General features: G+C 52.5%; 1 protein-coding gene across 1 annotated transcript in view; it reads right to left on the reverse strand.

The window, feature by feature from the left end:
- LOC144780823 (SRSF protein kinase 3-like) overlaps window positions 1-14,672 on the reverse strand; it is a 202,413-nt gene that overhangs the window by 79,445 nt on the left and 108,296 nt on the right. The window contains exon 4 of the mRNA XM_078659326.1: window positions 13,330-13,417. Coding sequence (XP_078515452.1) covers window positions 13,330-13,417 — 88 coding nt within the window. The remainder of the gene's footprint in view (window positions 1-13,329; window positions 13,418-14,672) is intronic.

The raw sequence follows: 14,672 nt of genomic DNA on the forward strand, positions 1-14,672 counted from the left end.
AAGTTGTACCCGGAATCCGTTTGCAGTCGCGGAACCGTTGGCGGTACATCTCAGGTGTGAGCCCGTATCGAGTGAGGAGGGCGGCCTTCATGTGGTCGTAGGAGGTCATTAGCTGGTCCGGGAGTTGCAGCAGGGCGTCCCGCCCTTCGTTGACAAACCTCCCCCATAATCCGGCTCCCCAATCGCTTCGGGGAATCCGGTGGGAGGTCATTGCCACCTCATAGGCTTTAAACCACTGCTGGATATCATCGTTCTTGTGGTATTCCCGGATGACATCTTTGGGGATGTGAACCTTGGGCTCGGTCGAGGCAGACGGGGTCGGTCGTTCGGGGAGCCCGAGGTCTTTATTCTGTTTCTGAATCTCCAGTGCTTTGAGATTGCGCTCATGTTCGTACTCTAGTCTCTTTTCCTCTAGCTCCCTCTGTCTTTGCTTGTCTTCCCGCTCTTCCCTGAGCCGTAAGTGTTCCAGGGTTATTTTTTGTTCTGCCAGCTTGAGTTCCCCATCCAAGCGAAGTCGGGCAAGTTCTAATTCGTGGAGTCTGGTTTTTTCTCTTTCTCGGATTTCTTCCAGGGAGAGATCCGCTCTTTCTTTAGTTGGTGCGGGGCTCGTTTCGGTTGTTTGTGTTCGGGGTACGGCCGTACCCGTTTCTGCCCAAGCTTCTAGGGCTCGTTTGAAGTCTTCCTTTGTGCTAAGACCTGTGGTTGGAAGTCCAAGTTCTATGCAATATTGCTTCAGTTCCCGGTGGTTGTAGTCTTCCAATTTTTCCATCTGAAATTTTTCCGTTGTTCCGCTCTCTATTGACATGGTTGTTGTGTGTGGTGGGGCGAGTGACTTTCTGTACGATTATGCGTAGGTTCGGATCCCGTCGCTGGCCACCAATGTTAGACGGGGACCCTGAGGGTCGGCCGGATACCGAGGGAGAGATCCCCGAGGGGGACCGTCTCCGGCGATCGTACAGACAAGTACCCTCCCTCCCCACAAACAGGCACCACACCAAGTCGAGTTCAAGGCTTTATATAAGGTTCTTAAGGCAAGGATATCAGCGATACAGGATAACTTGGACCCGGGGGTCCTCTCACTTCTAGTCTCTGTAGGGAAAGGGGGTAGCGGGACAGTCTTGGTACCGGATCGGTACAGGTAGTGGTAAAAGGCGAGCTCACAATCCTCGAGCTGGAGGGTCTGTGGATCGGGCCGCGGCAGCGCCAGCAGGCCAAGGTGATAGTCTCATAAAGCAGAGGGCCGCGGCAGCGCCAGCAGGCCAAGTCGATGGTTTCACGAGGCAGAGGGCCGCGGCAGCGCCAGCAGGCCAAGTCGATGGTTTCACGAGGCAGAGGGCCGCGGCAGCGCCAGCAGGCCAAGACGATGGTTTCACGAGGTAGAGGGCCGCGGCAGCGCCAGCAGGCCAAGTCGATGGTTTCACGAGGCAGAGGGCCGCGGCAGCGCCAGCAGGCCAAGATGATGGTTTCACGAGGTAGAGGGCCGCGGCAGCGCCAGCAGGCCAAGACGATGGTTTCACGAGGCAGAGGGCCGCGGCAGCGCCAGCAGGCCAAGTCACGGATGAGTTCTTCTCGGGTCTCTCGACTCCAGGATACAACTGCCTTCCTGGTCTGGCACTGCCCCAGTTATAGGTCTGGTCCCCTTTGATGTCCGGACCCTCGCGCCTGGGGGCCGGGAGGTCCGGGATGAGGGAGTCCAGACACCCAGCAGGGGGGTGGAGCCAGCGCCCAGGGCGGCCGGGGGTGATCGACACCTGGCGGAGGGGAGCCGTTGACGATTCCTTCTCCCATTGATTTGCCAAGTGGTCACTCTGCCTCCTGGGGGGAGGTTGGTGCCCCGATGTCGGGGCCGGCCGGGCCCAGGGTTAGGGTCGAGTTGAGGCCACGCGGCCTCGTGCTGCAGTGCCCCAAGATGGCGGCCGGTTCGATGTCGTGGTGTGGATGGTGACCCGGGCCAGCTGGGTCCGGGGCTGGTGTCTTGTAGTGGAGGGATTGCAGGGTACTTCGGGTGGTCGTTTAGGGACTCTGGCTGGGGGTGCAGGGAGAGCCAGGGTCCAGGTCCTACTGCGGGGAGGGGGGGCAGCCCGACCATGCGGCCTGTCCAACAGAAGCGCTGCTACTTGCGTGGATGAGGACAATGTCTTGTAAGGCAAGGAAGGGAGGAGGAGACTAGAGGGGCCAAAGAAGCGGGGGGGGGAGGGGGAGGGTCGGTCTTGAGATAGAGGTACTCCTAGGCGACAGGGTCGCCAACGGTCACTCGGGTGTCGTCCGCCTCTGGAAGTGAAAGGAGATACGAGGTCAGTGGGGCCCAGAGGTCTTTAGGGCGCGACTTCGGGGGGAGCAGTTCAGCATATGCATGCAGGTGTTCCTGCCACGTCGTCATCGTGGAAAGCCATATCTTAAATTTGGGAGCTCGGCCCCTGCCCCAACGACATGCTACATGTCTTTTAGCCAGCAGAAAGCCCAGTGCAAGGAATTTACGGTGTGTCTTAACTAAAGGGGGTAGGAGATCTAGTAATGCAATCCTAGGGCATGGTGTGAGGTCAACTCCCGCCATGTCACCCAGTGCCTTGAACATATCTGTCCAATACGAGGCCACGGCAGGACACACCCAGGCCAGGTGGAAAAAATCCGCCCCTCCAGAACCACAGCGCAGGCATCTATCGTTATCTCGTAACCCGAAGCGAAAGAGCTTAGCAGGGGTATAGTAGAGTCGGTGCAGAAATTTATAGTGCGCAAGTCTGAGTCGCGCATTGCCTGTGACCGCAGAAGTGTGCGAGCAGCTCTCTTCCCACAACTCGTCCGACAACGGTTCTCCGAGGTCACTGTCCCAGTCGTCACGCGCTCTGAGCGTCCGGGGGGATGGGGGGGCCCGGGAGCTGGCATAGAGCATAGAAACCACATGTCTCGGGGGTTCGGACTGCAGGAGAGCATGTAAAGGGGCCACAGTGTCCGGCTCCGCGGGAAAGTCAGGCGTGGCCGTCCGTACATTCTGGCGTAGGCGGGTGTACAGGAAGGAGTCCATAACCGAGGGTGCTGTGTCTCCAAAAAATTGGGTCGAGGTCCGAAATCGGCCCTCGAGATACAGGTCTCCCCAGGTGTGCATTGCATATTTCTTCAAAAGCTGCCGTCCAATTTCCTCGCAGGCTACGCTCAGTCTGGGATCGTGCGCTAAGTGCATGCGCGGCGAGTAGAGAAATGTGACCTCCATCCGGGCCGCAATGCGGGTCCAGGCTCGCACAGTACACTCAACCGTGGTAGGGTCGCGCTCACCAACGCGGGCGGGAGTGTAGAGGTACCCTGACGGTTTAGCTGGCCTCATATAGCCATCTTCCACCGCTAGGTGAGCCATGAAGGGAGGGGGGTGTAGCCAGTAGGTGGCGAAGTGCCCCTGGGCACAGTCGTAATAGAGTTGGAAATTCGGGACATCAAACCCGCCTTGGTGGAATGGTAACATCAGTGTCCTGAGATTGAGCCGCGCCTGCTTACCACCCCAAATCAGGCGGGTCAGCTGGGAATTCAGCATACGAAAAAAGTTGGCACCTGGGGAATACGGGATGTTGGTGAAGAGGTAAAGAAGCTTGGGGAGAACGACCATCTTTATAAGGGACACGCGCCCCGCCATTGAAAGGGGGAGGTGAATCCACCTAGTAATGGAGTCAGTTATCTTGTCGAGTGCAGTGCCATAATTGGCTCTGATAAGGGCTTCCCGGTCCCTGGTCACAACGATGCCCAGGTATTTTATTTCGTCTGCCTCCCACATTAGGGGGTAATCCAGCGGGAAGGGGACGGTTTTGTCGGTCAGAGGAAAGAGGGCTGATTTAGACCAGTTGATCTGAATCCCTGATATGGCTCCAAACTTGGTTACCTCTCGTAGTAAAGGGTTAAGGTTCTCCCCCGGTCTGTCAATGTAGAGGGTCATATCGTCAGCATACAAAGCGATCAGCAACTGCCGGTCCGGGTAAATCAGGGACCGATGATTATGGTGTTGCCGGAGTTTGGCCGCTAGTGGCTCAATGGCTATCGCGAAAAGGACCGGAGAGAGCGGGCAGCCCTGTCTGGTAGCTCTGTGGATCTCAAATGGGGCCGAACGAGAGCCATTCAGCAACACAGAGGCCTGGGGTCTGGAATAAAGCAGTCTAACCCACCCCAGGAAGGAGAAGGGATTCCCCATCCGTTCCAGAAGGGCAAGCAGGTAGTCCCACTCAAGGGAATCAAAAGCTTTCGTTGCGTCTAAGAAGACAGCCGCAGCCTCACACCTAGGGTTAATATCCTGTAGGACCGCTTGCAGAGTCCGTAAATTATGGGACGTCGCCCTATTGGGGACGAATCCAGCCTGGTCCGGTAGGACCAAGCGTTCCATCAGTAAATTCAGACGTGTCGCAAGCACTTTAGCCAGGATTTTCACGTCCGTATTGAGCAGCGACAGAGGTCTGTAGGAATCGCAATGCTCTGGTGGCTTCCCAGGTTTCAATAAGGAAGCTATGAGGGCCTCTCGCATCGTGAGTGGCAACTCGCCCTCTTCCAGGGCGGAATAATAGACTCTCTTCAGAATAGGGGCAAGTACGTGAATGTACGACTTATAGAAGTCTATTGGGAGCCCATCCGAGCCCGGCGATTTGCCAGATTTCATAGACATGATGGCGTCCTTGATTTCGTCAAGCTCAAGCTCGTGATGGAGAAACTTTTGCTGGGAGGTGCCGAGCCACGCGACCGCCGTGTCTTCAAGATAAGACTGCAAGTCTAGGGTCGACTGCCGGTGAGAAGCGTACAGTGCCGAATAGTGCTGCGTGAGAATTCGCAGTTGCTCCGTCGGTTCGCTTTGAGGAGTCTGCTGTTCGTCCAGAAGGGACGAGACATAGTTTCGGTACTTAATAGGTTTGATCGCAGAGGCCAACGCCCTGCCAGGCCTGTCCCCTTCTCCATAGAGGCGAGCCGTGTATGGCTTACCTAGAAAGTTGCATTCTTTTCCGGCTGCTTCAGCGTAGTCGTTAAGTTTATCCCTGAGCAGGGCCTTGGCCCGAGGGTCACGTGGGTCTCTAGTCATGTCTCGTTCGAGTAGCTGGAGTTCAGCTTCCAATTTACACAAGTCCCCTCTTAGAGATTTCAGGACTCCCCCACCCTTCGCAATACACAAGCCTCTAATCGTGACTTTGAAGGCCTCCCACACAGTGGTGAAAGACGAAACAGATTCCGTGTTGCGTTCAAAGAAGTCTAGAATGTCCTGTTCTAATTCCGTCTTGAACGCAGAGTCCGTAAGATGGGCAGGGTTAAGGCGCCAACTCAGGTAGGGGGAGACAGTGACAGGGATGCGCATGGTAAGGAGGACAGGCGAGTGGTCAGAGAAAGTTCTGGCCAGGTGAAGCGCATCCTCCAGCCAAGGCAGAAGGCCAGCCGAGAGGAACACATAATCTAGACGGGCCCATGTAGAGTGGATCGCCGAGTGGTGGGTGCCTTGAGTGAGAGTGGGGTGGAGGTGCCTCCAGGCGTCTATATAGTGATGGTCCCGGATAAGTCCGGACAGTGTGCGTTGGGAATGGGTGTAGTGTAGAGCCTGAGGGTGGGACCTGTCGAGGTTAGGTGTCAAGGACGTGTTGAAGTCCCCTCCTAATATGACATGATTAATACCCAGGGTTTGGATCCTGCCCCACAAGGTAAGGAGCGACGAGGTATCGTCTGTGTTAGGGCCGTAATAACATGCAAGAAGGATTGAATGGGAGTAGAGCATCCCCCACACCATGCAATATCGCCCACCCGAGTCCGATTCGGTGCCAGCTGGTATGAAGCGAATCCCCCGCCTAACCAGGATAGTAACCCCCCTGGCATAGTTAGAGTAGGAGGAGAAAACTCTGCTGGAGGCCCACCTAGAAGCAAACAAAGGGGAGCTGTCTGGCCGTAAATGCGTTTCCTGCAGCATGGCGATGGATACCCCATGTCGATCTAGGTAACCTAATATTTGCCGCTTCTTGCGCGGGTCGTTGAGCCCCCTGACATTCCATGTCATGAGGCAAAATTGTTGCATCGAGTTTGGTTGCCTCACGTCCCCCATTCCGCCAAGTGTACCCGTGTACAGCTAAATATGACCCGAAGGCGGGCAGCCACAGTGTAAAAGATAGTAAGTAGGCAATCTCGCTCACCCACCCCAACCGCCAGTCCACCCCCACAACAGCCCCAAATGTGCACATCAGTAACATTGTAAATCAAGAGCATCATCCCACCCACAACGGCCACCCCAACTTGCCGTGTAGTACTGTCCCTCCCTCCCACCCAAAAACATACCCAACCTTTAACTAAGGCCGAACAGTCGGCTTCAGAAACCTCAGCCAATAGGGGAGAGGTACCATGGGGAATACCCATTGGGGGTCCGAGCTAGGGGCTACAGACCTGCCAACCACCTCCCTACTCTCACCCGCTTACAACCAGGTCTCCCTAGTTAGCTCAACGGGACGGGGGTGGTCTAGTGAGCACACAGAGATCATACAGTCCAGCCATAAATGTAGTAAAGCATAGATCTCACCACAGTTCTTTAGTGTCCAGTGCTGCGGGATCCTATCAAGGTGGTACAAGCGACTTGTGGGCCACCATGCATTGTCAGTCCTGCTGTGACAGCGGGGAGGCCGATCTAGAACGTCTGCGGGTGAATTCCTCCCCGTGTTGGGTCTTCTTGCAGTGTTTAAGGTAGTCCTCGGCCTGCTGCGGGTTCTGGAAGAAGTGGTGTTTACCTTGATGAAAGATTTTTAGTTTCGCCGGGTACAGCATGGCGTAAGAGATATCTTGTGACTGCAGTTTCTTCTTCACTCCCGCAAATTTGCGCCTGGCTTCCTGGACAGTCGGAGTGAAATCCGGGAAGAAGGAGAGCGTCGTGTTTTCATAAGGCACAGTTTTCATTTCCCTCGCCCGGCGCAGGACCGCATCCCGGTCTCTATAGTTGAGAAAGCGTGCTATTATGGGCCGGGGAGGGAGGCCCGGGGGAGGAGGGGCAGCCAGGGAGCGATGGGCACGCTCTACTATGAGATGAGGGGAGAAGGATTCCTTACCAAACAGGTCTGTGACGAGGTTTTCGACAAACACCTCCATCTTCCCGGTGTTGGTGGACTCCGCAAGGCCCAAAATTCGGACGTTGTTCCGGCGCGATCTCGCTTCTAAGTCCTCGTTCTTGTCCGCTATCAGTTTGAGCAGTTTGTCCATGTTTGTGAGTTGGCGATGCGAGGAAGTGGCATTGTCCTCCAAACCTGAGATCCTTTCCTCCGCCTCCTGAAGCCGTGTATCGTGGAGTTCGAGTTTCGTTACCACGCTGTCCATTCGGGTATTGATGGTATCGATCTTGGAGTCAATGGACGAGAGGCTTTGCCTCATACCCAGCAGGAGAGTCTTCCAGTCCTCCTCAGGGGGGGGGCCGATGCAGAGGGGCTCCCCTCCACCCCCAGCGTCGCCTTGGGAGTTTTTCTCGATTCGAATGGGATTTTCGACTGCCTGGCATCGTTGCGACCCATGGTCCGAAGAGGCGTCCGGGACGCAGCAGCAGAGATGGCCGCCAGCCCTCCAAGGAGAGGGGTTGCAGATGTGGGTGAGCCGAGCCCCGCAAAGTCAGCGCAGACAGTGACGGGTATGGACCGCAGGCGTCGAGGGAGTAAAGAAGAGTGCCACCCTTAGACTGCCAGGGCGAGCGTAAGAGATGGGAAGCTGGTACTTAAAGGCGCCTCTGCCCGTCTGAAAATCCGCGCCTGAAATAAGTTCCCCCAAGCTGGCTGCGCTCGGCTGAAGAGGCGGAAAGATGGCGGGTGAGGAGAGAAACCCCGCAGAGCAAGCACCGGCCCGAAGGATGAGCAGGAGGCTCCCGTGGTGTGCAGATGAGGAGCGCAGGGGACCGGTCTGACAGCCGATGGGGCGTCTGCTCAGGGAAGCGAGTCAGCAAAGCGCGTCTTGTCACCCCACTCAGGGCCGGCAGGGACCAGCAGCTGTGTCTCCCTCGCACCTCGCCTGTGGCTCCACTAGCAGGCAGCAGGACGTCAGGGGGCACGGGAGTCCAGCAGATGTCTTGACCTTTATGGACAGCAAGCGTCAAGGGAGTGAAGAAGAGAGCTCCCCGTGTAGCGCCAGGGCGAGCACTAGGTACGGGAATCCGGTACTGAGAGGCGTCACTGCCCGTCAGAAAATCCGCACCATAATCAGTTCCGACCCAAGATGTCCGCGCCTAGCTGATGCGGCGGGAAGATGGCGGGTGAGGGGGGAAGCCACGCAAAGTCAGTGTCAGCTCGCCAGGTGCAGCAGGGGATTCCCACGACGTGCAGAGGGGGGTGCGCAGGGGACAGGCTTAGCAGCCGACAGGACGTGTTCCCAGGCGGACGGCTCCGCAAGGCGAGTCTCGTCCCCCCACGCTAGGCCGGCAGCGATCAGCGGCTGTGTGTCCCCCGTACCTCGCTTGTGGCTCCACCCTCAGGCAGCAGGACGTCGGGAGGTACAGGAGTCCGGCAGGGTTCAGGCGCACCGCCCGGTCAGTGTACGCTCGCACTGACAGCTCCGAGGCAGAAGGCGGGCTCTCAGTCCGCTGCAGGAATAGGGGGAGGGGCCCGCCCGACCAGGCTGCGAAGCCCCGGACTGCCGCAGCTGGAATACCCCGAGCAGGCAAGGGGACGGGTGAGCATGAGGAGCCGCAGACACCTTCTAGGCCGGGTAGAGCCGGCTCCGGGAGCTTGGCGCGTGTCACACAGACACCGGAGCAGTCCCCGCAATGAGGGGGTGAAGTTGCCGGTGAGCAGGAGAAGCTAGGGCTGGTCAGGATGGCGTGAAGGATAGCAATGTGGCTCGACTGGGCAAGAGCCTCACGTCAGTGCGGCCATCTTGGTCCGGCGCCACCTAGCGCCCCCTAGAGGGGGGCATATTTACGAGGACTGGCGCATCTCTGCAAATCAGCAGGGATGTGCCAGAATAGATGCAACGCAATTCTCCCCTTGCGCCACCACGGATGCGTTGCATTTACAATGCGGCGCGCCGCGGCGCAAGGATAGGCAGATGTGTGTCGCATCTAGTGGCGTCAGGGCGGCGCATTGCTGGAGTCGTGTTGCAAGCACGACGCAACTCCAGCAATACTCAGGGGCCGCCCATACTTAACGTGCTCCGTCACTCCTTGTGCCTACTTCAAGCAGGCATAAGGGTTTGACGCAGTGGCGTCATAAAACTGACTCCGTGACGTCATGTATATTTCACTGCGTCACTTTTAAAAGGCTTTCCTGCAATGGAACACCCACCCTGCAACGGAACGCCCACCTGACACCTGATGCAGGTTTCATGTGGCGCAGTGATTTACAATGTGACGCATCTGCCTCGATGCGTCACGTTGCAAATAAGGTGCAACATGTCGCATGGTTTACGCCACCGTTGCGTCACAGAAGTGATTCAATAGCACGCAAATGTGTCGAAAGGGGCTTGTAGGATGTCTATATCATTTTTTGCTGCTAATAATCATTCAGCCCTAGCGGCTCAAGACGTTGATTCTCCTCGCAAGAGCTCAGACACGCTGTGCCCCTCTTCCCCACTGACAGTCCAGCAGGTATCATGTCTTGCCTGTACCATTAAATGAGGCTTCCCATGGGACCCTGGTCCCCAAAAAACAATACAGTTAGCCCCTGAGACAATATGCTCTTATCTTGTTAACATCTTCAATGAAATGTTTAGTTCTGATGACTTTCTCAAAGAATGGAAAAGACCATCTATTCTTCCAGCAATAAAAAAAGTCCATTCTTAACCCGCAGGAGCCAAGTAGCTATCGACCCATCTCATGCCTTACATTTTCGGCTAAAATAGTAGAAAAGCCAATTAATTTGGAAGCGGGGGCCATATTATCAAGAAAGGGCGCTATAGGGGCGATAATGGGCTTGATAATATGCCCTTGAAAATTCCCTTAGAAGCCCAGGTTCTGGGGTTAACCTGGGCTTCTAAGGGAATTCACAAGGGCATATTATCAAGCCCATTATCGCCGCTTTAGCAGCAGTTTCCTGCCGATAAAAGCGGAGATAATGTATCGCCCTTTCTTGATATTATGGCCCTGGCTTCTTTCATGAATTCTAACAATCTACTTGATCCCACACAATTCAGTTTTAGGAGTGAGCACCGTACCGAATCAGCCCTATTGTTGCCTCCGAAGCTCTAAGAGCCACCCTTGATACAGGAGGTACGGCTGATCACGTCCTGTGAGATCTCTCTGCAGCATTCGCCACGGTCAATCATGACCTCTTGATTGATCGTCACTACAATATCGGAATAAGGGGAGTGGGTTTTGCGCTCCTAAAATCATTTCTGTCCGAGAGGGAACAATTTGTTGCTATAACGAATTTGTCTCTAACTCCTTCGGCTTACTGTGTGGGCTGCCTCACGGGTCATCCCTGAGTGGAATATGCGATGTTACATCACATGCGGTACAACACATGTGATTACAACACGGTTGTTACAACGACCGCGTTGTTACAACGCATACCATTACATCACAAGTCGTTTCAATGACTTGCTGGAGGGAGGCGCGCTGGGTTTAATAATAGTATAATTTACTATTCCAACTTCAGCGTGTGCAACAGTAGGGAAGGTGTTGGAATAGTAAATTATGCTATTCCTTAGGTTAGAGCGCCCCCTACAGCAAGTCATAGAAACAACTTGCGTTGTAATGGTTTGCGTTGTAACAACGTGGTCTTTGTAACAACTGCGTTCTAATCTCATGCGTTGTAGCACATGCGATGTAAACGCTGCTTCCCCCCTGAGTGCCACCCTTTTTAATCTTTATGTCACCCCTGTGGCCAAGCTTTGAAATCCTTTCATTTTTCGGTAATAACATACGCTGAAGCCACCCAAATTGTCTCCTCAGGGCCCAGCAATCCCAAGGATACAGCCACTAGATTTCATAGCAGCAAGTAGGGATCTGGATGAAAGATAACTGCCTCAAGGTGAATCCAGGAAAAACAGAGGTCCTGCTCTTCCGCAAAGATATATCTCTTTTTGGGCCCCATGTTGGTGGCCTCAATAATTAGGCATCTTTGGACAGCTCGACAACACCAACTGTAGACTGCCGAATATCGGACTCTATATATCGTAAGGATAATTTTTTGCTCTACGCAGAAGAACTACCCACAGCCGCTAAGCCTACTAATTTCTGGGAACCTCTTTCAGACTATTTACGTACACGCCCTGACCTATTCCAACCTAATGCATGATTCCTGTCTTTCTTCTCTTTTTGGGGAAATAATAAGGTGGATAATTGATAGCTGAACTCCTTAACCACGGTGCAAATTCTGCTGCGGGAGTTCAATTAAGTGGGCGGGGTCGCGTCAGCCAATGGAAGTGTGCAGCACTACCGAGGTAGTGCTCGCGACTGCCGTTGTCCGACGCGCGCACGCAACGGGTTAACTGTTACATGATGTTGTGCCCAGTACAATTGCCAACTGCATATTGTGAGAAGTGCGATTGACTTGATAATGTATGTAAACATGCTAACTATACCTACTGGAAAATGTATAAATAAATAAAAAATAAAAAAAAATTAGGCACCTTGGGCTCCGGCTAGTAAAGTCAGGAAGTTGGGATTCTTTTTTACAATAAATTGTCTTTTGAAGGCCAAACCAATTCTGTGATCCTCATCATCTTTCTACACCTTGAGGGTCATTAAGGAAGTGCTTCCTTTCGTCCCCCGGATCTTCTAAAAACAGTGGTCACTGCTCTTGTTTTAACCACATTGGATAAGTGCAATGGTCTTCTCCTGAACATGCAGCAAAGACTCCTCAATAAACTTCAGATTCTGCAGAATGCAGCAGCCACCTGTCGCTTGGGACTTTCAGGCGCCAGGCAGCCTCACAGGCTTTGGTCAAGCTACACTGGCCGCCTAGAAGGAAGCGAACCGACTTTATAGGACTCTAGATTGTGTTTAAAGCTCTGCATGATTCCGGCCCGACTACCTAAACCCGAGTTTACCTGGTACACCCCTTCCAGGAGGCTGCTCTCTTCTACAGATAAGAAAATAATTGTTTCAAAGTTCAGACGGTCACCATGGAGCGGCAGAAGCTTCATAACCTGCCTGGTCAAACTGTGGAACACTCTTCCCATATATCTGAAAGAAACTTCAAGGGCCATATTATCTACAGTCTGTGAAAAAAATGGCAATGCGCGCTTAGCACGATTTTAATTATCGCCGGCTATCGCTGGATTACATTGCAGTGTTAACGGCGTATTAGCAACGCTTAGCTAACAGGCAATGTGAAATCCTGCGATAGACGGCAATATTAAACATTAGTGTGTGAAATCCTGCGATGATTTCACAGCGCTAATGTCAGGCTTGGTAAACGGGGAGTGTGGACTTAACCTTACAATCCACCTCCCATAGGCATTATTGGAAAGTCAGGTTTCAATCAGGCGATAGAATATTGTGATGATGGGGCTTAGCGTGACTTTTGTAATCGCGGGACAGCTTTGCTAATAGAGCGAAGTTGTTTGAGCGACCTTTTCCATGTGCTTTTTGTAAGGAACGCCTACCTTGCATGTCATTAATGATAATTATTACTGGCATGTGAGGCGATAGGAAAACCGGCAGATAACGCCGAAAAGCTGGTTCTAACGCATGTTAGTGCTGGCTTGCCAACAGGGCGATAAAAATATCGCCGCTTTATCAGCAAAAAGGGCCGCCAAGCGGTGATAAGGCCCTTGCTAAAATTGCCCCCAAGTCTTCTTCCCTTCAGAAAATCTTTTCAGACGTGGCTATTCTGCCAATAAACTCTGGCGGGCGGTGAGCTTGTTCAGGCCTCTCCCATTTCGGCTTCTCTGGAGCCGGTCAGCTAGAGAGAGACTGTTCTTTCCAGGGTTGGGCCCAGTTGAAGACCTGTCAATCATGTGGGTCGTCAGTGATCAGACCATAGTTGCAGAGGATGTGAATAAGCTGAAAATGGATCATTCATTCAGAGGTTTTTAGAGCACTGGGGCTCAAATGATGGAGAGGTGTGGCGCTGCGGCCAGGGCGACTGACGCTGGAATCTGGGGATCACGGTTCGATCCCCAGCGCCGGCGGCAGGTTAGCCCAGCACCATGTGACTCTGGGCAATAGTTTGCTTAATCTTCCCGACGGCCCCCAGCGCCTAGAGACCCTAACGGGTGATTGTGCGCTTTACAAATGTGGATTATTATTATTATGTTTTACTCAGAGCTTCCAAAATCCTTAACATGTCCCTGGTTACCAAAACATTTCTTTTCACCTGCCTTCCCCTTGCCATAGTGTCTTCAACTGGTCCTCTTCACTGTAAAAGATTTGAAAAACATAACTACAAACACAGGCATCTGATCTGTGAAAACGCCGCTTACACATTGGAGTAGGGCCACCTCGTCGAGTGCCGCTTCAGAGAACTTTCTCCCACTCTTTGCGACTTTGACAGCAACGAAGCGCTTCTTTCTGGAACAGATTAGATATATTAAAAACATAAGAACAAGATGGTCTAGAAAAGAAACTCCAAGTGCCAATCAGTCAGTCAATCAAGTTTATATCTGGACCAATCCCATAAAACTTAAAAACAATACATACTCTATGAGGAAACATTAAAGAACAACATTTAACTACAACTTACAGTGAGCATAACCAAACAAAATTTCTAATAAAACCCACAATTCTCCCCAATATTTAAAAACAACATTTAAGAAGCAACTCTCAATGAACATCTCCTTTCAAAACCCTAAATAAGCATTGGCAATGCCAACAGGTCTGGCGCATGAATACAAGTACCTTTTGTGCCTCAGATGGGTTTAGGCACACAATACGTAATCATACATCTTTGCACTCTGTCATTCATCTTTGCACTCATTCATCTATCCATCCACTGATTCCTGCATTCACCCTCTGACACAACCGTAAAAAACACACACAAACTCAACAACATATGCAAGATAAATTAAAAGAATACTAGTGCAAAACATGCGGTTGCTTAAACAAGGCGGGCATATGCTTGCAATAATGACACTAAACAACGCAGCGGGTGCCAGTTTTGCAGAAGTATTGTAAATAGTCTTTCATTGGTTTAAAGTTCCAGCATGGCCACCACAGTTTGATCCGATGTGTGGGAATGTTAAAACAATGATGCTCCATGGACAGAAGCATTCCATAACGGTCTTTTGGTTTAGAACACGGGTACTCACAAACGTTTTCCTGGGGGTCACAAAATGTGGTGTAACCGAGGGCCGCACTAATGCCAGCGGGGGGTGTAAAGTGGGTGTAGGGGAAGAAAAGCATGCATATCGAGTAGCTGTCTTTACAAATGAAGGTATTACTAAAGTTAAGGGCCTAGTTACTTCCTTTCCCTAACTGCAATTAACCTTTAAATGAGTGTTTGCTGTATATTTAACTTTTTTGTTTCATGTTAGTGCTGAGTCGAGTAAGGTCAGGAGGGCCGCATGCGGCCCCCGGGCCGTACTTTGAGTATCACTGGTTTAGAGGATGTGGCCATGTGGGATGTTACGCAATCAGATGAAATGAGCCGCAAGCAAGCGACCTGTTAGCTCTGTCGTGAGAGCGTTAGCATTCTCTTTAGAAACATTAACATAAAAAGAGGAGAAGAATCACATTTGAAAATAAAGATTGGCCAATCAGGCACTGACACTGAAGTACACTAACAGATGGATGTACACATGTTACTTGATAATGCTGTCATTACCAG

This window comes from Lissotriton helveticus, chromosome 9, assembly GCF_964261635.1.
Source record: "Lissotriton helveticus chromosome 9, aLisHel1.1, whole genome shotgun sequence".
Classification (NCBI taxonomy): domain Eukaryota; kingdom Metazoa; phylum Chordata; class Amphibia; order Caudata; family Salamandridae; genus Lissotriton; species Lissotriton helveticus.